Source organism: Phaenicophaeus curvirostris, chromosome 11 (assembly GCF_032191515.1).
Source record: "Phaenicophaeus curvirostris isolate KB17595 chromosome 11, BPBGC_Pcur_1.0, whole genome shotgun sequence".
Taxonomy (NCBI): Eukaryota; Metazoa; Chordata; class Aves; order Cuculiformes; family Cuculidae; genus Phaenicophaeus; species Phaenicophaeus curvirostris.
This window is the reverse complement of record NC_091402.1, coordinates 4607023-4634018: the sequence shown is the minus strand read 5'-3', so window position 1 is coordinate 4634018 and position 26996 is coordinate 4607023. Positions and strand designations below refer to the sequence as shown.

Sequence of the window (26996 nt, the reverse complement as noted above, 5' to 3'; positions counted from 1 at the left end):
CCACTGAAATTCAGCTTCCAGGGTCTTCCCTGTCTTTGGCTTCATACACAGAGACTCTCTCTCCTGCAGAATGTTACTTAGTCCTCTGTATCTATTGATTCTGTTTTCCTTTCTGAGATAGCTGCCATAGCACCAGCTATCCATAGGTGTGGTGCGTGTTTTTGGAGTGTGGGCTTGTGTGTTTAACACAACTTGATGTGGTTCTGTTACAGTATCTGGATAAAAGCAGAGTAGTCATGTGAAAGTGATAACTCATTTTCTGGATCTTTAGTATCTAAGAAGGTTATAAACAGTATTTATTAGGGAAGGTGATTATTTAATCATCCCACGTTCTTTAATGCAGAATCTTTTAGAAGAGTAATTGGAGGCATTTTTGGTACGCTGGTGTATATTTTTGTATGCTTACACCTTTTCAGAAGATGCTGAGAGTAGCAATACTGTGGCAGCATTCAAATGGGTAGCTGAATTGTAAATGTTAATGTAGGCCGGTTAGTCTGATATCACTGTGAAAAGAGCGAAAAACCTGATGTGGGTTTCAGTTAAGAGAGATTCCAAGGGTGGTGATACAGTTAATGAAAGTCAGAACATTTTATAGAAATATGTCCAGTTCAAAAGAAATCTAACTTTCTCAATGAAGTTAAAATTGATAAGGAAATTGCTAAAATGTAACATGCTAAAACAAATAATTACAATGCTCTTAAAATGAGGAGCTTACAATATTTGTAAAGCATACCTTAGAATGACTTTAGAACTGGATAACTGACAAATACCAAAAGCAGTGAGTAGGGAATGATCTCTGAGTAAAGTATGAGGTCTGACACAAAAAAAAAAACTGAGACAGTGGCTATAACTCTTTTTAAGAAATTAAGAAAATCAACTAGGATTACCTCCAAAACCATTCCCCTCTGAGCTGACACACAGCTGCATGCAATGCTGCCAACGTTCAAGGCAATTCTGCAAGTCATTTTCTGAAAGGCTGGTGAGAATCTCTGCTGATTTTGCTTTCACATCTTCTACTGACAAAACCCAGGATCCTTTGAGTACTGACTGGATCTTTGGGAAGTGGTAGTTATGTACTAAAAACTGGTCCACAGACAAAGCTTCACAGGTTGGTGTGTTGTCTTGATGTTAACTCGCCATTCACTCTGGCACACTGACGTTTTCTGACCGAGGGTGAGGAGATATCTCTATTTGAACACGCATCTGCTCATACTGAGTGAAGTGATTGAGCTGAGCCTTGTCTCACTGTAACAGGTTAGAACATGTTCTATGGACCTCTCTGTCTCTCCCCTCCCACACTTGGTTCCCAAGCTATAGTGTTAGTCTTGGATTTTTAGTTTCAGACCTTCTATATACAGAGGGACCCACTGATGGTTTCTTTGGTTTTAGACTTGGTGTTGTTCAGTGTTTTTTATTGGTGATCTGCATTTTAATAGCCTGTTATATACATATGGTCATGAGTTGATCTAAGTCTTCTAGCTCTCAAATCTGTACATCTGTCAGATAATGTCATATAGCTGTTCTCAGTGTTCCCAGTACATGGCTTTCACGTGTGCAGTACATGTGTTACAGCATGCATTGGTAGTCAGATAACTGAGACATCAAAATGCAGCCTAATTGGAGCGATTAGAACATGTTTGAAGGTTGTTCTTTCTGCTGTGCAAGATTTTGGTGTAAGATCTAATTGGAATAAAGTCATAATTTCTTTAGCTTCCAGGTTTTAACATTAAGCGTTCCTTGTATATATATTAATTTATTATATATATATTACGTAAAAATATATGCGTAGAATAAAAGCAAACTTGTTTTTGTCACTGATCTTTAGTACTGCTGTCATTTGAGTTGAGTCAAGAGAATTTGTAAATTCCTTCCAAAATCAGATGTACCAACTGCAGAAAAGGTTGTATATATCTGTAGCCATCTTCCAGTTGCATAGGCAAATGATTTTAGCAGTGCAGAAAAATGGAAATAATCCTTATATTGTACTTTGAGAAACTAGGGACAGTTTGAAATTCTTGTCATGAATAAACTTTAATGCTTACATGTGTTTCCAGGTTGTATCTTTCTGATTATTTAAATCAGTAGGATCTATTGCTTTCTCTTATGTTCTTTAAAGATAAGCAAGGAGTATTTTTATTCCAAATTTCTTTTCATTTTATACAATTTTGTTCCTTAGTAGAATCTATGGCAACAGCACCACCAGAAGGTAGCTTTTTGTCTGTCTTCCGTTTTGAAATACTTAAGATGTTTTGCAAGGCAGGGCAGGATACAATCATGTTAGATAGTGAACTTATGTATCATAGCAATGTTTTATGTATAAACCACATTTTTAGTGAGTTTATCTTTTCCATCACTTGCCATTTTTAATCTGGTTACCAGATTCATTGAAAATTCTCATGTTACTGACACTAATGAAACTCAGAAACCCAGCTGAATGCAAAGGCACATAGATCAATCATATCACTCAGCTGCAGTTAGAACAGATGTACTTAAACAACTATGAAACAGATATACTAAAACTGTATTTTATAACCTATGGTAGTTTACCAAGAACTGAATATATGCTGTCAGAAGGAATCATTGAAATGTAAGTTGTTTAGCAGCTGCTGTAAACTTCGACAGCTGAAAAGGAATAAAATAGCTTTGAATATTACACATTACTCAGCATAGCTATCAGTTATAAATATGAAAAAACTTCTATTTTAAAATGAATTTACTTCAAAGAAAACTATGACCCTTGTAATGCGTGTGGGGCACAGTTCCAAATCAATAATACATGTCTGTGGAACTAAATATTTTAAAAGACTTGACTGCGTCTTACCTAAATGTTTTCTTAAATCTTAAGGTCTGTGAAATTCCATGTTAGCTTTGCAAAAATATGAAAGACACAGTTCTGTATATCACAGAGTATAATGTAAAGTTTATGCCCATGCAGAGCTTTCAAAATATTTCTGCTTAAATGCCTTGCTGTGTTCTGAAGATCCAAGTAAGACCTTCCTGCTCTGTCAGGGAATTGGCCTGTTCTTGGATAGCTGTTTCCACATGTCAGACACCACTTCAGATGCAACACACAGATTCTGGCGTAAGATCATATATAAGAGAATTCAGGATATCTTCTTGCATGTGGTCCCTGATGCTCAGTCAGAAATGCAAAGCAGAGGGAAGGTTCTCCTGGATTGGTCCTTGATGTATCCTAGAAGCCTGCAGTGATATGATGCTCCATCAGCAGACTCCAACACACGCTCACCACTAAGACCTGTCTTTTGAGTACAGAATACTCACAAAGAGGAATGATTGCTTGTTCTCCAAGCGACTTCCTAAATATAAATTCAGTCACATAGACCTTGATCTGCAAAATATGTGAAAGGGGGCTCCCAAGTTCATACCTAATTTGTGGAAGGTCTTCTGGCCTCCTTTGTAATGATTCAGAAAAGAAAGCCACTTGGCACAGAAATGGTCTGGCAGAACTGAAGTCTGACAGACAAGAGATGTGATGTTTAAACCCAGAATTATTCCAGCAGAGAGCTCGGTTTGACAGCCCCTGGAGGGATCTCTTCACATCAAGTCAAATTGCAAGATGAGGCGGACTATTCTTTACTATGAAATGAGACTAAAAATTATTTAGACAGATATTCTGGTTCATAGACTGACTAATTCTTTTCTGTCTGATTCTCAGTCTTCCACTGGCCATCATTTGGGAATCACACTATCCAGCACCAGGCAGTGATTCATACTTGGCAGTAATTAGGATGGCATTTATCCTGAACGTATATTGTACATCGTCCCTCTCTGCTTCCTGAAACCACAAGAACATACTAATTTGTATATTAATTTCTGTAAAAAAGCAAATGTTTTCATAATGCTTAGTATTTGTTGTTAGCATTTCATGAACTAAATTGTACAAATATTGTTAACACGTGCTTGTATTTTCACTTCTGCATTTGCTTCAGTGACTTTTTAGAACTACTTTTGAGCTGTGTGATAATGGCAAGGGGGCAGTCTCTTCTGGAAGCTCACCTACTGAGAGAAAATATATTTCTGAATTCTAAAATTCTTGAACTTTTATACCAACTTATAAATATTGTACTTTCTTACAAATAACTGGGTTTACTACCATAAACCAAATGTAGTTTGAAACCTTTGGGGCATATCCTTACAATGGGTAGATACGATTTGAAGACCGTGTAAGAGGACTGTATTTTGTATGAATATTCATTCAGTCTACCATTAACTATTCAGGAACAGCTTAATCCAGGTTTCATATCGGTAGTGCCACCGAGAAGCAGATGTGCTTCAGGAAACTTCATTTGGGACTGCTAAGATTGCTGTTAATAGTGCTTCTGAGGAGGGAGGAACCTTGTCTTGCCAGCCTTACTAGCTCTGGCTCATCATCGCCTAGTCTGAAGAATGAATGATTCCACATGGATCTGGCTAAGAATCCCTGCCCTGTATTTCCTGTACACGTACAGTCCAGACCTTTTTATCAGGCAAGACTTTGCCACCCTTCCTTCTTTGTTTCCTGACTCACTCCCTACACAGGGAAATGACCATGTGGTTGGCTCCTTAATTCGTATGTAATTCCACCCAGACAAGAATCATCTGTTAAGTTTTATTTTTGCACAGTTGGAATCTGAATATCCCTATTAAATTTCACAGATAAGAAAAAAGACTGCAGAATTCTAATATCAGAAGCTGCAAATGTATGTGCTCATAAAAGATCTCTTACATACTTCTAAACATTCTGAAAGAATATTTGCAAAGTTATTTTCTCACTATTTTATTCTTTTTGTTTTCTGCAGCCCATCAGTCAGGAGTATCACTATCAGAAAGAAATGAGCCCGCTTTCTCATTCCAACCCACGGTAAGATTCCATTTATAGCCCAAGCAGTAAGGATTCAGTTAGAGCATTCTGAATATTAGGTGTGTCATTCTTTGATTTAATCTTAAATCTCTTTTCAATTGCAACCTCCTCTCAGAGGGCTTTACTGTTGCTTGTCTTAGTCACTGTCTGCAGTATGTCTGTGTTGTCCCAGAACTGAATCCTGCCCAGGTTGGATGTACCACTGTGTATTTGAAGTAGCTGACACAGGCCTTGCACCTCCACCTGCTTTGAAGCGTAATTCAGCAGACCTTCCTCACCCGACATACATTTCTTTTTCCCTCTTTGCATTGAGTGCTTGGAGGTAGGATTCTGTAGGTAGCTGGAAGTATCGGGGAATCCAGTTTTTACCAAAGATTTCAAATTATTTATTTATACAGGTTTTTTCAATAGATAGCCCCGTCAAGAGAGGGTATTACAACACTGCAGGATAGTCTAGAGAGATCCCATCCAAAACATTTGGCTGTCAAGTTTTTAGTTTGATCTGTTTTGTTTGCAATCAGCAACAAAATCCGTATGACTTTAATATAAGTTGAGATGGGGATTTGAAGGCAAGGGGAAGGTGTGGCTAGGGAGAAATAATCAAATTGAGGCAATCAAGAATAATTGTCCATTTCAGAACTGCCTTGTACCTGTGAAAGCCCAGTGTCGCTTTCTCAATTTAACAATCTGAGCATGAGGTGTATTTATTTTGAAAAACAGTCCTTTGATTTGTCTTGCTGGAACTAATGTGGATTTTGCTTGTCCAGGTTTTAACTGGACAACATATGTATGTTGGGAGGGGTAGGAGGAGAGAACATTTCAGATACAACTTCTTGATCTTCTGTCAACAGTCTGAAATGTGTTGTATTTCTTCTCACACAGATGTTCTCAGTCACGTCTCATTGACCATCCACATTTTTATTACCTTCTTGTTACATTTTATGAAGTGAACACTGTGAAACTTGTGCAAGTTTGTCCAGATGCATTAGTTACTACGTCATGCAGTCATACATTTCCTAGTGCACATAGTATATGACTGGAGTTCAGGTACAGTCCTGGATTCCTGTTCCTTTTCGTGTGTAGACCAAAGTGTTCATGTTGGTCTAGAAAAACCTCTCAGCCTTGGGTGATGGTTATCAAAGGAGCTGTCTCTGTCCGTATGAATCATTATACTGCATGAAGTGGATGGAGACACTTGATTGTAGCCCACAGAGTAAGTAAGATATGAGGTACCTTGTGACTGACACATCACGGACTCTTTATTTGAGAATGGATTTCATCATTCTGATGGCAGAAGAATTGCCTATATTTTAGTGCATGCTAGATTGTTTTTCTTTTTGCCCGTACATTGCTTGAGTCATGGTTTGTTATTTTTATGCATGTACTAAACAATTTGGTATTCGGTACATTTTATGTACCAAAAAACAGCATAAACACCATTATCTGTAAAAATAAAGTGTTTTATCAAATCAAGTTAATATGATCAACAACAAAATCTTGTATTTCTGTATAATAAAATTTAAAGCAATATAAAATTCAACTTAGTTCTTAGGCTATTTTAATCCAGTTCACACAGTACGCACACTTTTTCTAGAAGTAATTTTTGAGAAATGCAGACAGAGTATTCGTAAAATACCTGATTTGCAAGTGCCTCATGACTTCAGTAGCCCTTGTGAACTGCCAGAAAAGCATTATTGGGCTGTAAATACAGAAAGTGACAAAATTACGAGGTCAGTTTGCGTCGTGGTGTGAAAACTGGAGATGATGTGACTTGAATACCGTTATTCACATCATTACCTTTCATTTATAATGGAAAACTCTGTAATGTTTTTCACAGAGGGCGTATACCTAAATGTGAGTGAGATAAAATTAATGATAATTCTATAACTGAGTTCCTAAACTGTATTTAAAGCCAATTTTAAAAAAGTAATGAATGAGCAACTGGAAAATGTCTAAATCTTTTGAAGGCTACTATAATGATGTAGGGAAACACACTGGCTGTTTGAAAAATTCATATATCCTGTGAAGATGAGTGGGTATAAATGCCATGGCATGAAGACGGTTACGTGATGCACTTACTGAAACAACAAATAGTTTGTTGTAAAGAACAATAAAGAATCTGACAGGTCTCAAGTAACTTTAAGTGTAGTAGTGGTATTATCTGGGAAATTAAGAGAGCAAGGTGGAAGCTATTGTCCAGTAAATGTGCCTTTTGCCCATAGAAAGATAAAAGAATGAACCAGGAGAGAAAGCACCTGTGAAGATAATGGAATGCAGTCAATAAAAAGACACAGGTAGACTCATTTTCCATTGGTTCCACTGGGTAAAGGTCATAAGTCTGCCAAGAATGTTGCTACTGCAATACAAATCACCTCCACATCAGGCTGCTTTGCAAGGCGTAGAACTGGGTAATGAAAGGAGACAGGCTGACTGCAGAGGCTACAGAGCCACATAACCAAGATGTTGTGCAGTGTTTCAAGCCTTAGCTAAGCAGTTCCCACTGACTGATGTGCTGTGCAGTCCTAGCTGACTCCAGAATTGCCCTCTTCCCTCCAAATAGGAAGCTGGAACTGTGTTACTTCTTCCTGTCGTGCAGGGACTTGAAATTGCTGTCTGCCCTGCAACTACTTAGTAAGCGTTTGTCCTCCAAAATATTTGTGTTTCATAGGAGGTTTGGAAGTTTCATTAAAGGAAACGCTGTACAAAAGTAAACATTCTAGAGGAACCTCAGCCATACTGAACTGCAAAACGTAGAGCTGCTCTCTGAAAAAGAGCACTTGAGCCTAGTTTTAGAAATAGATATTTTGAATTTCTACTGATGCTCTTCAGAAAATCTGTGTCTGATAAAAGCTCATTTTTCTGTCTTTGAGAGAGGTTTTTTTTATTAGTTGAATCCTGTCTTTATAAGCATCACCTCACCAAATCCTCTATTGGCATCCTGCTCAACTTTTCCCAAGCTACCAACTAAAGTTTGATCCTCTGAAGTTCAAAAGCTGTTACCCAGGAACTGTCCTAAAGTAGGACACAAATATTGCAGCATTTCATTGTTTATACTGTCACAAGAAGTATATTTTACTGAAGTAATTCTATACAAAATGTTCACAACCAAGTTTTTTTTTAGGTTTTACCTAAATATTTAACTCAACATGTTAAAAGTAATTGTGGGCACAGATTTAATGATGGTAAATGTTTGCCTGACTTGGACTATAGCCAAGAATATAAGAACTGCATGTAAACTGTGGGCATCATTTTAGGACAAAGGCTATTGATCAGTGGTCTTGATCTAAAGAATGGGTGATAGAGCTGGTTTTCATTCACAAATGGCAATAACTTAAACTGAAGTTTAATTTATTGTCCCTATTAGTGACTGGTGGGTTTCATATGTTAACAACTCAAAAATCAACAGCCTTCCCAAACTACCCTATATATGTGGGGCTGACAGCTTTTCCAAGCATGGTTGAAACCTGCAGAAGTTCACTAGTTAATTAGCCAAAGAAAATGAGCATTTGAAGTATTGTCTGTGCCTTTGCTGTGAGCTTGGTCAGGGTTACCTGCACAGAATTGCCATGAAGAAAGAGAGCCATGCTCACTTGTTTGCTCTCTCTCTGTCACCTCTGCACCACTGGCAGTGCACGCTCACCAGGCTGCAATGTGCTGGTGTGTTCCGTATCAGTAGATACGGTACCTGCCCACGCAGCCCCGCGTGTCAGAGTTCGCTCCACAACCCCTGACAGATGATCATGACCCAGTGGGAGAACAGGACAGGAGTCCTAAGCCTCCTTACTGATACTGAGAGTCCATCTGTAGCTGATGATCTAGGTTGTCAGCCCTGAAATTCCAGAAGTAATCTGAAGAAGCAGTGAGATGTCGTTTTATCAGGTTCCTATCTAGCCCTTCCAGATTTATGTTTAATCAAAAGTATCACCTATAAAAAGTGTACTGTGGTTTACATCCTCTTTAGCTTTGCCACTTGTGGATGTGACATAAAGTTCCTTGCATCTGTCACTGACTGATAAGGGCTAGAGGTCTTTGACAAATGGTTGTTTGTCACTGACCTCGTTTCATGTGGGCTGACTACAGCAAGCTGCCTTCTCACCGTCACTGCATGAGCTACAGCAGACTGGTCAGGGTATCATCGTTCTTCTCTGCTTTACAATCCAAAAAAACCCATACCTCCCAAAACTGATAACATTTTCTTCCTTTTTTTTGGTAAAATAGTTCTCCAATTGTGATAAATGTTATAGATTTGAGATTTATCATCACGAAAGAAATGTTCCATTAACTTGCAAATTAATGTGTTTGAGGACAATAACTACAAGCTGTTCAGACAGAAGTTGTAGGTTTTAGCTTTAGATAAAAAAGGAGAACTTACCAAACAATGGCATTTTTTTATTTTTGTAGTGATATGCATCCATAGTAGTTCAGATACTTAATCAAGAAATGGATAAAAATGTTTCCCTCATCTGTGGAAATACATTATTTCTCCATCCTCCCTCCGAACTCGAAGCTTATTTAAATGTGAGCAAATCAGGCTCCTTGACTGGCATCCCATATATATACAACTTTCTCCTATAGAGAAAATCTCTCTTTTCCCAAGGGCACAAATGCCTGCACCTCCCTTCCCTGATTTTCCTGTATCATTTGTGCAAGAACGTTGGGTTTGATTCCTTTCTGTTATTCTACGTTTGTTGTTGACAAATTAGATGGTTTTTAAGAACTAAACGGAGGTAGCATGCTTCTCACTTTGTGCTAAGGGTTAGGTTTCCAGCATGCATTTTCATGCATTAATATACTGAACAGTAGGAGTCGCCTTGCATACATGTATGTTATATTTTTTTCTGAAAAAGAAAGGTGATTTTCACAGACTAGGAACATTTAACAGCATCACCTCTAGCAGGTTTGATAATTTTAGTGTTCTGTAGAATCATGTCTCTGCATTGATTTTGGAAAGCCCTCTGGCGCCCTGTCATCCATTAAAAGTTAAATGGGATGCAGCCTACGTCCAGGATGCACAGAACAGTAAAATGCTGTTGGTGGCTGGCTATGGAGAAAAGAAACTTCTTTAACTGCAACAAGACTTGTTAGATACTGGATTCGGGTGTTTCCTGAACTGGTGGAATGTTAAAATATAATCTTTAAAAGGAACAGTTTATTTAATTGTTAAAAATATGTACAAAAGGAAGTATTTCCTATTTAATGGATACTTCGTTAAATGTGGAAATCCATTTCTCTGGTCAGTTACTGATCAATGAGTATCTTTCAGTAATTATTAGAATTTACTTGCTTAAGGTTAGAGTAATATGAAGGAATTTTAACTTACCTTTGCAAATTGATTACTTCCAGTGTATACAGCTGATCTTCTGATAAATGAATCGAACCCAGGAAAGAAGAAAGAGCTAGTATTTTACTTAAATTAGGTAAAACACTGGGTTTCTCTACCAGTGTTGTTTTTATTGCTTGTGAATATCAAGACTCCAATCTAGCCGCCAAACCAATGTGGTAACGAGGTTTATTCTTGAAGTAAATTCCAATGTTACTGTTATTTAACAGAAGCAGTGATAGAAGTTCCTTGTAGTTAACTGCAAAACATTGAGCAAATAGCACAATATATAAATTACTAAGCTTTTAAACCTCCAAATTAGCCTGGAGAAGAGGAGGCTGAGGGGAGACCTCACTGCTCTCTACAACTGCCTAAAAGGAGGTTGTGGAGAGGAGGGAGCTGGGCTCTTCTCCCAAGTGACAGGGGACAGGATGAGAGGGAATGGCCTCAAGCTCCGCCGGGGGAGGTTTAGGCTGGACATAAGGAAAAAATATTTCACAGAAAGGGTCATTGGGCACTGGAACAGACTGCCCAGGGAGGGGGTTGAGTCGCCTTCCCTGGAGGTGTTTAAGGGGGAGGGGTGGACGAGGTTCTGAGGAACATGGTTGAGTAATTGACAGGAATGGTTGGACTCGATGATCCGATGGGTCTCTTCCAACCTGGTGGTTCTATGATTCTATGAAACTCAGGTCATTTGTATTTTTAGACTGATGGAAGTGATTCCATATGTTTTTAATAACCTGCACAAATTTATCATTTCAACTTTGATAATGAAAGAAAAACAGGGTAGCATTAACAGGTCAAACTGTCAGCTGATACCAATCAGTTTGTTTATACTATACACATTTGTAATAGCACCTCACGCTATCTGTGTGTCTTGTTTCCTTTGTTATTCTTTAACACCCATGACCCACTTTATTTACAGATTTAAGGCTTTAAGAGGAGCGGATTCAAGTCTTCCATCCGCAGTTGCACTTGTACTTTTTATGACCTCTTTTTTTTAGTTACTAATTGATTGAAAGTTAAATAATTCCATTTCTAAAGAAGTTCCTCTGCCTCCGTGTGATGTATTTGACAGGGCTGGACTTGCTGAAGTGGTTTGGAGGAAGGAGAAAGGCATTCTGTAAATATGTTTGGGATTTTCTGGATCTTAGTGCTGGCATAAAAAGAAAGTTCCAGTCAATGAAGATATTATGTATTAGGGACGGAATGAAACTGTCACTTTGACGGATTGTGAGGCAAAGAACAGATTAACAGATTACTCATAGTCAGAATGCAGCTCACTGTGAAAAATGTGCAGGAAATGATAAGTGTTGGTTTGTGCTGATTTAATGATATTTTGAAACTACAGTAACACTCCAGGAGAATAATACAACGTAGCTCATGGCTTGCATTTTTTTTCATCATTGGTGTATTGCCAGATTGCCCGTAAATACTTAGGGTATTTCTTTTTTAGAACAGAGCTTTCAATTCATGCAGAGTCATGTGTGCATGTATATATATCTTTTTTTTTAATCTTTTCAAGATTTTTATTAAAATGTGCATTCAAAGGTCTTTGATTTGTTTGTATAAGTACACTCTAAATTCTTTTGGTAGTGTATCAGCATGCGTACTCAATTTTCCATTATAAAGACACTGGTTTTCCCACCTGGAGCTGAGTAGCACCGAACAGTTATTGATGTATAAATTAATATTGAATCTTTCTTGGTTTATGGCATGTTTACCTAAGAACTTGAAGAATGTGCAAAAATTGAAATTGTTTGAAGCATTTTAGATACAATAATGGACGATTTAATGCTAAGATGACTTAATTATTACAGATGTATACAGTGGCAGGGCCTGAAATTTGATTTCAGCATGTTTTCAAGTATGATTGCCTTTTGTACACAACACAAACACATCTTATTGTTAATAGCCTTCATAAGTCCCTGCTTCACTACTGAAACTATTCTTGAAGGGTTTCTTTCTATGGAAATAGTTATATTAAAAAAAAACCCTCCTATTGTGCATACATCGTTAGTTTATTACAGATCAGAAAACAAATGAGTGTGTAGGACTAATTTGATTTAAGGTAATGAAGTTACACAATTAAGTAAATAATTAAAAATTCAGATCTGCTAGTTTAGAGGAGCCTAACAAGTAATGCATGCTCCAAAAAAGATGTGGCAGGGAATAGGTGAGGGGTGTTACAGAGCTAGGCGACTTTTTATTGATTTATCTAAGAACTGAGTCTCTAACAACCTTACTTAAATAGGTATAATTAAAAATCCAAACAAGTGAAAAAAACAGGTCTTCATCTGAGCTGAATTGGATATTGAGGCTATAGTGAACCATCCTTTTGATAGGAGCTGGCACTTCGCATTCAGTCAATCATGGTAAGGTATTAATTATTTACTCTGAGCATTTGGAGCAGAATTCGCTTCATGTGGTGTTAAATATTACTAATACAACAGGAGTACATGCTGAGGTTTTAGTTGATATTTGCATGAGATACCAAGAATTGGTCCTTTTCTTCCTTAAAATGTTTTTATACTCTTAATTCATACATTGGCATGCGTTGACCAAATTATCTGTTGTAAAAAATAGTTCAGCAAATGTGCTCCTCTTATTATCACTCAGACAAGAGGACAGTTCTCCTTTTGTATTCATAAAGATTTACTAAGTAGTTTGTTCAGTTAAATGTCATCTTGTGTATTCTTCATTGATTGTACTCTTCAGATGCTTAATAGGCTGTCAGTTTGAGGTGTTCTGAATGACACAAAACTGATGTTTTTTCATTCCCTAATTTGATATAATGTAGCCCTTGCCTTGCATTTTTCAGTTAATGCCAGGCTGACTAAATAATTTGAATATTCCTGTTAATTCCTGTATAGATTTTCGAACAAAACCGTATTAAAACTTTAAAGCATTTAAATTTTGTTAGTAATGCAGATTAAATGATCCCATTGATTGAAGTAATACAAATTAAATCCGGTCCAAGAGAAATGTGATAGAGTATGCTATCACAATTCACAGCAACGTTAGGAATCTTTATGCTAAGTGATTTGCCATTTTCCCTTCTAGCCATTAGGGTAGACTACAATGCAAAAATATCTATAAAAAGTTAAAGCATCAAAGGCATTAAGATTTAAATCGGAACCCTCTAATTCTTCAGATTTCTGTTGATTGCAATAATTTTGATACATTATCATTGATAAGTGGCGCTTAGTAAAGCATTGCTCATTTTCTCAGTCGATTTTACTGATAGGTAAAAAATAGGTTTCTGCAAAATTTAACATACTGTCGCAGATCTGAAAACAATGTTTCTAAGTCCAAAAGATGCTTTTGCTTTCCTTCACAGTTCAGCTGGCATGTGGTATTTCAGTAGACGACAACTATTTTCTGCAAGTATTTTTTAAGAAAAAAACTATAATATTTCAAGATTATATAATATTTTGAGTATGGAGAATAGCTTTCAGAGTAATGAAGAATTTTAGTGCAAGCATTAAAGGTGCATAATACTTTAAATGTGCATGGAAGCTATTCTGAGCCTTCATACAATACAACTCTCAATGTCAGAAGACATTACTTAGCATTCTGTATCGCTGTCAGGTAAGCTCTAGATCATTGCATGTTGGTTGTATTGATTACAGCTGGAGGCATTGATAGCATAAAAGTGTCTTTAATCAAAACCTGTGATTAGCTTTCTGGTTTTAGGAGATAAACCGGCTTCTTAAACTTCCCCAGAAAAGTATTCTTCAGTTAGTCAGAATAAAACCACAATAAATGGGAAGAGAGGCCACACTGTGTTTCTCGGAGTGTTGCCAGTTGTCTCCATGCTGGGCTGTAGTTTTAGAATCATAGAATAACCAGGTTGGAAGAGACCCACCGGATCATTGAGTCCAACCATTCCTATCAAACACTAAACCATGTCCCTTAGCACCTCGTCCACCCGTGCCTTAAACACCTCCAGGAAAGGTGAATCAACCACCTCCCTGGGCAGCCTGTTCCAGTGCCCAATGACCCTTTCTGTGAAGAATTTTTTCCTAATGTCCAGTGTAAATCTCCCCTGGTGTAGCTTGAGGCCATTCCCTCTCATCCTGTCCCCTGTCACTTGGGAGAAGAGGCCATCACCCTCCTCTCTACAACCTCCTTTCAGGTAGTTATAGAGAGCAATGAGGTCTCCCCTCAGCCTCCTCTTCTCCAGGCTAAACACCCCCAGCTCTCTCAGCCGCTCCTCGTAAGACCTGTTCTCCAGCCCCTTCACCAGCTTCATTGCTCTTCTCTGGACTCGTTCCAGAGACTCAACATCCTTCCTGTGGTGAAGGGCCCAGAACTGAACACAGGATTCGAGGAGCGGTCTCACCAGTGCTGAGTCCAGAGGGAGAATAACCTCCCTGGACCTGCTGGTCACGCCGTTTCTGATACAAGCCAAGATGCCATTGGCCTTCTTGGCCACCTGGGCACACTGCTGGCTCATGTTCAGTCGGCTGTCAACCAACACCCCCAGGTCCTTCTCCTCCAGGCAGCTTTCTAGACAGACTTCTCCTAGTCTGTAGCACTGCATAGGGTTGTTGAGCCCTAAGTGCAGGACCCGGCATTTGGCCTTGTTAAACCTCATCCCATTGGTCTCAGCCCAGCGGTCCAGCCTGTTCAGATCCCTTTGCAGAGCCTCCCGACCCTCCAGCAGATCAACACTTCCACCCAGCTTAGTGTCATCCGCAAACTTGCTAAGGGTGCAAGCCAAGATCTACAAATTTTCAGGATTTCTCTTTTTTTAACTTAACTCATACTTCTCGCTCTTACAGACAGACACGTTTTCCTTCCTTCCTAAAAGCAACTGCAGGTCTCATTGTAGAAAAGTCTGTCTTGACTGTTGGCCTCCAGCATCTATTGGAATTACCACTGTAAACCCACTTTTCAGAAAGTTATCAATCAACTGCGAGCATTTACTCTACTGCAATTTGGCCAATTTTTTAAAAAATTTTTATTTGAGATTTTAGGGAAAGCTGATTTAGACATTGTTAATTTGTGGAGGTGGTAAATGACTTTTTAACATAGAATGTGTAAATTGTTCCCGCCTTAAGAGTAATATTAAGTCAACAATGAATGCCTAGTATTGTACCATTTTGTTTACTTGTCTTGGTGGGAGCGGTTTGAATAGCAAAGCTGTTTTTCTTGGACACAGAGAGGAGAAAACATGCACTGAATCTAGACTGTCTTAATTGGAAATATTAAGTTTGCCAACACATCTCTGTCCCCTATGTCTTAAGTAAAAACTCTACCTCCCTTTAGAATCATCGAAATTCCTAAATCTTAGACTTGAGCCTCTTAGAGAAAACAGTAATTCATATACTGAACCAGATGCATCAAAATAAATATAAAGATGAATCTGAACAATTCCTTTACATGAGAATTGACTCAAGTAAATGAAGGACAAAATCATCCTGCTGCTCACAAGTCATCTCATTTCTGATTTCTCATACTTTATCTTTCAGGAAGGCCTTCCAGAGATCAGACTTAAAACTAAAATTCATAAATACCCTGAGTAATAAGAGCTATTAATTTAACAGACATACTGTTTTAATGACACTCAATTGCCTTGCTCACTTGATGTCCTCTAAATGAATTATCTCTTTCTTTTCCATTGGAGGTAATTGCCTTATTAGCTTGATTTCCTTCTTACTAACATCCTCTCTGATCAACGGGTCCCACCTATTTCCTGTTGACATTCTCTGATACATATTTTATATGAAAAACATGTATCTAAACTTTTCTGGTTTTTGTTCAGACCTGTAGGACCGCACGTATGAAGGGAGTTGCAGGAAAGCTGGAGAGGGGCTGTTTAAAAAGCCCTGCAGTGACAGGATTAGGGGCAATGGGTATAAACTGGAGAGGGGCAGATTTAGACTAGACATAATCATAGAATCATAGAATAACCACGTTGGAAGAGACCCACCGAATCATCAAGTCCAACCATTCCTATCAAATAAGGAGGAACTTCTTCACCATGAGGGTGGTGATGCCCTGGCCCAGGTTGCCCAGGGAAGCTGTGGCTGCCCCATCCCTGGAGGTGTTCAAGGCCAGGTTGGATGGGCCTTGGGCAGCCTGATCCCGTGGGAGGTGTCCCTGCCCATGGCAGGGGTGGGACTGGATGATCTTTAAGGTCCCTTCTGACGCAAATTATTCTATGATTCTAGTCTAAAGCTTCTTGACTTTTCTAACTACATTTGTTTGTATGACTGAGATAATTCTCTAGTTTTTCTCTGGATCTCAAACATCACTATCTTTTAAAAAAGCCCTAGTGAATCTGGAAGAAAGGGAAGCTTGGGAAGCAGAGATGTTGAATAGCACTAATAGTTCTTCCTTGCCTTCTCTAAAATCTCCAAGAGGTTGCCTTTGCTGATGTTGCATTTCAGTGCAGTTGTAGAGAATCAGGTCAGCGATAATGCCTCCTGCTGTCTGACCATATCCTATGAGCATGGTCAGATTCTAGTGTTAGGCTTATGTTATCTGAGTCCAAGGGAGCACAAGCCACACATGCAAGTGGCAGAAGTGGAAAATGTGTTCTACCATGACACTGGATATCATAGCATTCATTTAAAACTTCTAAAAACTTCTAAAGCTTTAGGGTAAACAAAGAGGCTTTGACTGTATTCAGGGAATTCAAATACACAGAGCTAATAATGAGATGTCTAGGCAAGCATATTGCTGTGTGGATTAGTTCTACCAGTCCTCAGTGGTATTAGCCGAACAGCAGAAGAGGAGAAGGATTGGTTGTGAAGTTGGCCTAATATGTGAAAATAATATGATGTTGTGAAAAAAAATGTTTGAGTATGTTTTTTACATATTGAAATGATGGAAAATTCAATATCTCTCCCTTTAAATCTGCTATACTACTTGCTGGATTTCTACACCAGCAGTTCTGTTTCCTGAGGCAGAAAATTAGGGTTTTTTCCATTTTGACTGCAAACGGATATGTGATTGTCCCCTGATTCACCCCAGATTGTGCGTCCATGCCAACAGAAGATGATGTGGAATCAAATAACAAGTCCAGAAGATGCAGGAAAGCTAAGAAAAAAAAAAAGTAATTGGCATGTTTTAGCAATTATAGCACATGAGTGAGCCTTGCCAGATTTCTCTGTCAGAAGCAAATCTTACATGAGATCATCAAGGCTTTTCAGAAAATAGAAGTACATTACTTGTTTACTTAGTGTTGGACAATTGAGTTGAGACAATTACAGTCTGGCAATGGAAAGAAATCTGTCAGGCCTTGGGAAAATCCATCCCTTCTAGAGAAAGCCATGGATGTTGACGTTAGCTCTACAGCTCTAATGAATCTCCCTGGCCTCTAGCACAAGTTTGCATGCGTAATGGTTTTTGCCAGCTGTGGAACGGCTATGGTCAAACATAGCTAGAATCAACCCCAAATCAAGTTTAATTTACTCTGTTGAGCTGCGCTGTTCTCATCAGGATGAAGCAAACATAAGGGAATTCAAAGATGCTCTTTCCCTTCCATTCCCCTTGCCTTGCAGTGAAATAAGTTGGTCAAAAGGATGGATCTGGTTCTTTCAAAATGATATGGCTTACTGAGGTCCCCTGAATTCTATGTTCAAGTGTTAATTTGAAATTATTTAGTCTAGTTAATGGTTTTACAGCCCTTTACTGCTGAAGAGGAGAGATGTGAGCTTAAGGACACGTCACCCATGCACAGTGTGCAGAAGTTGGTTTCATATATGAAACGAATTACAAGATGTGGCTACCTGCACCAGCAATGTCTTAACTTTGTGACTTAGCTGTGTCCTTCCAGGGCTGTCTCTCTGATTAATAGTATAATGAGTGACTTTTTCAGTGAGAAAATCTGCAGCTCAGTGTACAATAAAAAGCAATAGCAGTAACAATAAAAACAACTGCTCTGTTTCCCCTTCTGTGTAGCAATCGGAGACAGTGTATCATAAAGTGGTGTATGTGAAATGCACACTGAATTTCACGTGTATGTCTGATAAGTTGAAAATAATTTTTAAAAGCTGTCACAGAGGATTGGTCGGGAGAGGCAAAACTTGCCTGTTGAATTCAATAGGTGAAGAAGCAAGATAGGTGGCAGCTGTGGTAAGAGTCCTCTGTTTAGACTTGCCAGTAGCTAAGATCATGCTGTGCTTAATAACAAAATTTTTATTTCTAACATACAATATTTTATAGGAATAAAAAAATATTGCAATTGTTTATATAATATTTACATAACAAAGCTATTTTTTCAATATCAACAGTTCTGTCAACAGTAAGATCCTGACTCAATCCAATGTTGTCTTCTTAAAAACACTAGAAAAATGTTAGTATGGTTGTTTTTCGCTCCGATCAGTAATTCTGTCCTTTTACTGAAAATGTTAAAGGAAAATGAAGTGGGAAAGATTAAGCTACTTAACACAAATCAGCTGTCCCACAGCTCATGACTGCAGAGTTGGTATTACACTGTTAGTGGCATCCATCTCATCTCTACGCTCAGCTTTCGCTCCCCAGCCCTCCGGTGTGAACAGTACACCACTTATCATAGAATCATAGAATCACCAGGTTGGAAAAGACCCACTGGATCATCGAGTCCAACCATTCCTATCTTGCAGCAGGCTCCCCACAGTGCAAAGTCAAGCACAGCTCTTGTGGTTGTCCATAAGCCATTTTCCTTAGAGAGGGCAAGGACTTTTAGTCAAACTGACCCCCACAGTCTCTGATCAAACACGGGTTGTTCATCCCCCAGTCTTTTATTTCTCAGAAAAAGACTCATGAGTCCTGTGGGCTTTCAAGGTATAGCTCTGTGGATTGTGGATCACACCTCATGTACATCTTCTGCTAAGAGACCAACAGCAGCTTTTTATAACAGTATTACCTGTTAAGTTTATTTTTGTCATAATAAAACCGAGCTTAATTTTCATAGAATCACTAGGTTGGAAAAGACCTTCGAGATCATTGACTCCAACCATACCTATCTGCCTCTAAACCATATCCTTAAGGGCCTGGTCTAACTGTCTTTTAAATACCTCTAAGGATGGGGACTCCACCACCTCCCTGGGCAGCCTGTTCCAGTGCCCAATGACCCTTTCTGTGAAAAGTCTTTTTCCTAATGTCCAATCTGAGCCTCCCCTGGTGCAGCTTGAGGCCATTCCCTCTTCTCCCATCCTGTCACTTGCAAGAAGAGGCCAGCACCCTCCTCTCCACAACCTCCTTTCAGGTAGTTGTAGAGATCAATGAGGTCTCCCCTCAGCCTCCTCTTCTCCAGGCTAAACACCCCCAGCTCCCTCAGCCGCTCCTCATAAGGCCTGTTGTCCAGCCCCCTCACCAGCTTCGTTGCTCTTCTCTGAACTCACTCCAGAGCCTCAACATCCTTCTTGTGGTGAGGGGCCCAGAACTGAACCCAGGATTTGAGGTGCAGTCTCAGCAGCGCCAAGTACAGGTGTAGAATCACCTCCCTGGACACGCTGGCCATTTTATTTCATAACACTCAACAACATCCAATTTCCTTTAATTTCTTTTTTAATAATTGAAAGAATTAGAACAAATAGGAGCACAAATTTTGCTGTTGTGAATGATATTTTGATTTGTGTTTTTCAGGGACTTGTTGAACATGTTCAGTCCCCCCATTATTCCTGGAAGCCGACAACTGGAAGACTGCGCTGAATCTTCAACAAATCAGAGTATTCCAGGTAGGAATTTATAAAGACAATGAAAAGGACCTGGGTAGAAAGACATTTCTAAATGCTGTTTCTGTAATGCTGGTGCTGCCTTATCGTAGTTTTCTATACTACTACATTTTGGTTCCTAGTTCTTGTATTTATCATTCTCAGCTCGAGCTAGCATGGTTTTCCATGCAATATTAATTGACACTGATAGAAGAATAACTTATGTAGTTGCAATTTCTTCGTGTTCTAGCTGGATATGGATTAACTCATTAAAAATGAATCTTATTTGTTTAAAATAAGGAATTATGCTAGTGGGGATGGCAAATCTATGAGAGAAAGAACGCGAAGACTAAACGTTGTTATTCAGAAATACAATTATGCATATGTAAATGATGCTTCTCTTATGAAGAAAAATTTCAGATTTAGCCTTAAGTGAAATCTCAGCATGATTTCCTGAGTAAAGCCTGTTGTCACCACCTGAAGTGTTACAGAGTTTTGCTTATTAATGGTATTTGCTTAGAGAATGGCAAAGAACTTAGCTGAAACTGGAAAGTCAGCCACAAAAGAATAAAACAAATAGCTCATTTTCTTCAAAATGCCCCTTTTCCTTATTGGTTTCCGTAGGAAACACAGTAGATATCTACATTTTTCTTCAGGTCTGGGGAATTCAATGTGAAATCTCATAAATCTGACCTGCGTATTGTGGCTGCCCGAGGGATCAAAGTGTCTCAGTGATTTACTGTCAAAAATAGATTATGCCTCTCAAATTGGGAATGTTTTCATAGATGTATATTTGTAATGGTTTATGACAGCAAAACAGAATTTTCCTGTCAGGAAGGGGCCTTGCTTGGAAGAATCAAATGATATGTTTTGTTAAGGGTTCTAAGTAAGCAGAAGAGAGAATTCAACAGTAATCCTTGAGTTAAAAGGCATGTTGGGTATAAATTTGTGATAGGTGTCTGAGAATTGGTTTATGTTTGTATTATGAAATCTAGGGCTTGCTGCAGTAAATTTCTGTAAATTTTAAAAATAACGGATTATTATCTTTAAAAAGCTTTTAAAAAGAAATATTCATGGTAATTTGTTTGGTTACTTCTGTTATTCACACTAGAATGTCCAAAATGTTTTGTGACTTGTTCCTAAAGTCATTTTCCTTTATGCTGAAATGTTGCACCTCATGAATCCATGACTGCACATGTGGAGAACAGAAAACCTCTATACACCATAGCTCTTTCTGGTTTTAGCTTTTTATTTTTTTGCCTTTTTCAATCAAATTAAATTCTGACTTGTATATATCTACGATGTTTGTAATTTGATAATGTCATACAGAAACTTTTCTGTCTCCAAATACTGCAGAAAACTTGCTGTGGTGTTGAATTAATCCAGCCTCATTTCCCCAAGCTGAAGAAAGTAAGAGGGAATAACAAATCCATTCCATATCCTTCCTTCCACAAACAGGACTGTTTGGAGTTTTTCTGAACTACTAGAAACCCATCCCTATTAGAGCAGCAGAGCAATCTTAGCAGGTGTGGGATGGGAGGCCTGGCTGGCAATCTGAGGAGGGGGGTACCTGTACAATGCACAGCATCTTCAGGCAACACCAACCCTCTCTTTCTGATTGTTTACAGTCCTTGGAAAAGAATGTCCTTGCACTATATTGAGAGAAAACTGTCATGGTTTTGCTCATGTAAAATCATACAATCATAGAATAGTTTGGGTCAGAAGGGGCCTTAAAGATCATCCAGTCCCACCCCTGCCATGGGCAGGGACACCTCCCACGGGATCAGGCTGCCCAAGGCTCATCCAACCTGGCCTTGAACACCTCCAGGGATGGGGCAGCCACAGCTTCCCTGGACAACCTGGGCCAGGGCCTCACCCCTCTCATGGCAAAGAAATTCCTCCTTATGTCTAGTCTAAGTCTGCCCCTCTCCAGTTTATCCCCATTGCTGCTCGTCCTATCACTCCTAGCCTTTGTAACCAGTCCCTCCCCAGCTTTCTTGTAGCCCCTTCAGGTACTGGAAGGTTGCTCTAAGGTCTCCTGGGAGCCTTCTCTTCTCCAGGCTGAACAACCCCAACTCTCTCAGCCTGTCTTCATTAAAAAGAGCTCTTGGGACATAATACGGTGGTGTTTGAAAATGCAGTGCCGTGTGCTGCATGTCTGTCAGATCAGATTGTACCCATCAAACGCTGGAATCTGGGTGTTTTCCTAGATATCTTGGTTTAAAACCATCTTCATGGACCATGACAACTAGATGGCTTGAAGTATCATTTTTGAAAGAGGTGCTAGATAGGCGATGCATCTCTTGCACTTGAGAAAAAATTTTGTTTTTCTTAACCACTTAAGTTGAGGTTAGTTACTTGTGTGATGAAAGAACAGGGTTATTATGGGGCAATTAAATGCCAGTTCTGATCAACAGACTGAATACTCAATTCCAGAAAATTCCGCTGCCCTACTCAATTTTCTTAACTCATTTCCTAGTAGGATATTTTTTATTTTTCATATCGGGAAGCAACTGAAGTGTCACAGGATTATTTTGTGTATGTGTACAGTTTTCCAGTATTCCAGATACCAGATGATAACAAAAGGATATTATCAGTACTGAAAATCTGCAGTGAGTTGTAATGTATCCAAGATATTAATTTTATCTGAAAGTATCCTTAAGAAAAAATAGAATTACTGTATTTATTTTTTAGTTCTGATAATTAGTAAAACTCTTTAGGTTGGGACAAAACTTTTTGGGGAAAAAGGTAATTCATTTCTAAGAAAGCATTTTACTCTGTAGTTCATTTCTTAAAGTTTGCACCACCCATGGTACGTAATTAAACAGGGAGATGTAGTGAAAAGTAGTCTTCTATTCAGTAGGTTTCCCAAGACAATCAGGAGGAAAATTTAGTCTCATAAATTTTACAAATTGCTATAGATTTTTTATTAGATATTGATATTTCTGATTTAAAGACAATTTTATTTATTCTGACACAACAAATCATACAAGAAATTTTCCACAGTAAGTGACAAAGGCAGAGTCATAAAGTCTCTGGAACTTTTCCTTCATTGTATCTTGTTACTTGTCTTAATATAGTGGCCTAGGAAGCACAGCACTCAACACTCTTCTGCCATCGGTTACAGTTGTTGATAGTCATGAGGTAGCCCTGCAGGACCTAATGACAGAGGTGTGAGCACTGTAGTTCAGTATTCAAGAGTCATATCGTAGGAAATATTAAGTGTTCTCTTCAGCATCCCTTCTACTGACAGCTGTTTAATTTTATAGCAATCTAAGAACAAACACTTTGATTTTTGCTTTCACCGTGATATTCAAATTAAGCTGCCAAGAGATTTTTTTCATGCAATCCTGAGCAACTTCAACCCCAAAAGCATGGATGGTGGGAACACAAACAGCCATGAAAATTTTCTTTGGAAGGGACTTGTTTATCAGTTGATGTGGTCATGGATGCTGGATTCCTACATGCGGTCAGGCTGCACACACTATATTTGAAAGTAGAAAGATGCCTTCTGACACAACTGATACCCGTTGCTTGAGTCTTGTGGAAGAATGTCACTTAGTTTAATTAGCACTTCTTTGTAGGAAGCAGAACAGAAGTGAGGTTTTAGATGTTTTGTTTTAATCTGTTCAAACCTGAATACACCATGCTGTCACCAGAAGTCTGTCACAAGACCTACGAATGCCCTAAAATGCATTTGGGCATGTTGTGAGATGCTAAAAGAAACAAGTCTAACTTTAAAAACAAGTTACATTTAGAAAACTAAGTTCTCTTCTTGTTCCCATGAAAATACATGCAGGGAATTAATTGCTGTAGAGGTACAAATCCAGCTAGTCCTGGATGCAATCTGACATGCCTTGTCTTCAAGGCATACAGGGAAAGAGGTACACCCTGAAGAGTATGAAGAATTTCCTGTTCGTAAATCAAACCAGGGAGTGTATTTAGAGGCCAATTCCAAGGCAGAGAGGGAAGGAGATTTAAACTTAGAAATGAGAAACATTTTTTAAAAGAGGCAGGTAAAAGCAAAATAATGAAGGGAAGAATTCAGTAGGAATAACAACACAGTTTCAAGTAAGAATGTAAAACTGTGTGAGGGAATGAGGCATGAAGACCATTTGCTTGTTTACTGCAATCTCAAGTGTAGAAAAAGACGTTCAATTCTGTGCCTCCTTTCTGCACGGTATAATTTTTCTCAAGACCTATCCAAGTAAAATATCTCAGTTAACCGCGCTTAGTTTACCAGGCCTGATGAAGTACCCACAGCAAAGAGAGCAACAACTTAGCTTTACCTTTTTACCTTTGGTGACAATAAGAGGCGGTTTCTTTCTGATGGCATTTGTTAGTGTTGCTGAGGAAACAGAAATGAAATCTCTTCCCAGACGATAAAGCGCACACTTCTGTATGCATTAAATGCACCAGCCTACTTTCTGGTCTCTAGATAATGTAACCTATATATTGTTCTGTGATCCTGGCTGTAAATAGATTCTGAGAATTGTGAAACTGCTGTTGTTAGCAAAACAGGCCATTACTTATTATGAAGTGTTAGGGGCATACAAAACATTGGCTTTGTTTTAGCAGTCTGAGAATGAGATGAACATTTATGATGAAATTCAAGATACAGATTGCGTTTGTGGATTATTTCCTATCAAAAAGCTATAGGTCATGTAACTTAGATTTAGCTTCTATGAAAGGTTTAAAAAAGGAGCTACAGTATATAAAGCATCTGTAAAAGTCTGTAAGGTTTTATGTGTGTATTTTAAACTGAGGATTCATTTCTATTACATGAAACATTCTTGCATTGTAAATTACTTTAGACAACCTAAATTTAAAATTTTTATTGTTTGAAGAATCTTATTTCCTCTCTGATATTGAATGCCCTTTTGTAAGATTAAGCTGTACTGAACATTTAGGTAACACTGGATACCAGACATTCAAATTTTTTTAATTCTTACAGGCCTTAAGTACACACTGACTGTCTTTCTTTGTACTAAAACATTACTGTTTAAGAAGATCATTGAGAAAATACCACTTAGGGATACTTTGCTCCACTGTCAGTGAGGGTACTTCTGGTGAACTGCTCCACTGGACTTTATAAAGTCCAGTCATTAAGCAAACTCTAACTGACATCATTTCAGCTCAACTAAACTCAGTTCATCAGAAATAGAATAAAAATGTGAATTGCTGTTATTTGAAGATAACAAGTCAGAAGTCAAAGGGTTATAGACTTTAAAGAGACACATTCTGTCACCTCTGACAGAAAGGTATTTCCATGTTATTGTCTAAGTGAATAAGAGTGATTTATTCTTACTTTTCCCTCTTGACACAGGTGAAGATGACCTCAGTGCTGAAGCAGATGAGGAAGTTTTAACTCTTTTGTATGATCCATGTCTGAACTGTTACTTTGATCCAAATTCTGGAAAGTACTATGAATTGGCATAGTCACATCATGAGAGGATATCGTTTTCTGTTCAGAGTAGGTTTATTTTTTAACTGTTTGTAATGTGTGACTGAGCTGTATAATTATAGTTTACCAGGTAACTTAAAAGTTCAGTTAAACTTTTGACTTTCAAACAAATGAATGTATTTTGTAAATAGTGTCTTATTTTTATAGTTTTATATTAAGTTGGAATGCAGTGGAAAAATCACACAACATGAAAGTTCTTTGTGACTAAGACATTTCTTTGTTCGTCTAATATTTTTCCAATATTCAAAGGTTCTACATGAAAACAAGTGAAGTTGCATCAAGAAGGTTTGTGGTGTTTAGCTGTAAATTATGGTTTTAGTCAAATAAAACCGAATTCATTGTTTACTGTGTATTTTTAGTTGGTTCTGAGCTATCTTATTCTTCGAACGCCAAATATACAGTGTTGTTTGAAGGCCTCCATTTCATAAGCTCATTCATTCCCTTTAGTCATCAGAGAAAGCAGTCTTTTCCTTATCTTCAAGAAGTTCTCTGCTGTTGCATATTGTAGTAACAGGATGGTGTTAAAGCTGTAAGGTGGTGCGGTGTGTATGGTGCAGCGCACTGCAAAGTGTGTGCATGGGCAGGTTGTGAATCTGGACCACAACAGGGGAGGTACGGCAGGCTCTGAGAGTATGAGCTATCGCTTACTTTACTGCTTTTCAGTCCTGTGTAATGTAAGTGATAGCTTCAGCACTCAAAAATCACAGCCTTTTTGCATGGGTCCTAAAGTTCCAGCTTAAAGATTTAAATTGCCTGCATCACTGTGCATTTTTTTTTTCCTGTGGTATGTAAGATATCCCTATGGACCATGGAGAAAGTCTATAGATATAAACCAGACTGTACATAGCCTTTGAAAATGAGATCATTATATGAGATGAATGAGATACTGTGCATGGAGACATTTCAAGCTTTGTCTGCTCTGAAAATGAGTTAACCTGATCCTGATGTTTCTGCATTGCCATGGCTGCTAATTGGCTCCAAGCAGTGCCCAACATTTCCAGCTCCAGAATGAAGGAGATTCTGTGATACCACGCGGCGCAGCTCGCCGCTCGGAACCCCTCCAGTCAACAGGACGCTTGCTCAAAGGGTAAATAAATCATTAAAAAATCCTCTGCCTGATAGCGAAGAAAAGTCATGGGGTGGGGGTTGCCTGTGAAACAAGAAGTCCTCATAGTTATGTTGTAATGGACTTGTGTTAGTGGAACAGCTTTAGAGTCCACCAGTTCAATTAATATAACGATTTTCTGGAGACAGTTGAAGGGAATGTCAAAACCACGTGGCAAGTGATCTATAGGCATTTGTGGAGATTCTTGTTCTAAGTTTGTACTTGATTATATCCAGTGCTATTCCGCTGTAATTATTTGCAAGCTGATTACTCAGTGAATTTTTAAGAATAATGTAGTTGAATGTCATAAAGTGAGCTTAGTAAGCTCACTGGCAATTGATTTAAAATATGTCTGTATGTTATACGTAATTATGGATCCCAGTTAATGAATATCCTACAAGCAATTGAAAATGCAGTTGTTAATAGTCATTTGGCATTAGATCAGATTGTATATTTGGCTTCTATGGCAGGTACAAACATACCACAATTTGAGTCAAGTAAGAGCAGCACTGAAACCCACAGGAAGACAGATAGTGTGTTGAGATGATTTACGTACTCCTGTTTCTCCCAGAAAGATTTGTACCTGCTCTTGCTAA

General features: G+C 38.5%; 1 protein-coding gene across 1 annotated transcript in view; it reads left to right on the top strand.

Annotated features, from left to right (window-relative positions):
* The window catches only part of CFAP20DC (CFAP20 domain containing), a 77448-nt gene extending 51590 nt beyond the window's left edge, over positions 1 to 25858 (top strand). Inside the window, exons 15-17 of the mRNA XM_069865674.1 lie at positions 4800 to 4861; positions 19764 to 19855; positions 25158 to 25858. Of these exons, the coding sequence (XP_069721775.1) occupies positions 4800 to 4861; positions 19764 to 19855; positions 25158 to 25270 (267 nt within the window). The 3' untranslated portion in view covers positions 25271 to 25858. The remainder of the gene's footprint in view (positions 1 to 4799; positions 4862 to 19763; positions 19856 to 25157) is intronic.
* The last annotated feature ends 1138 nt before the right edge of the window (positions 25859 to 26996 follow it).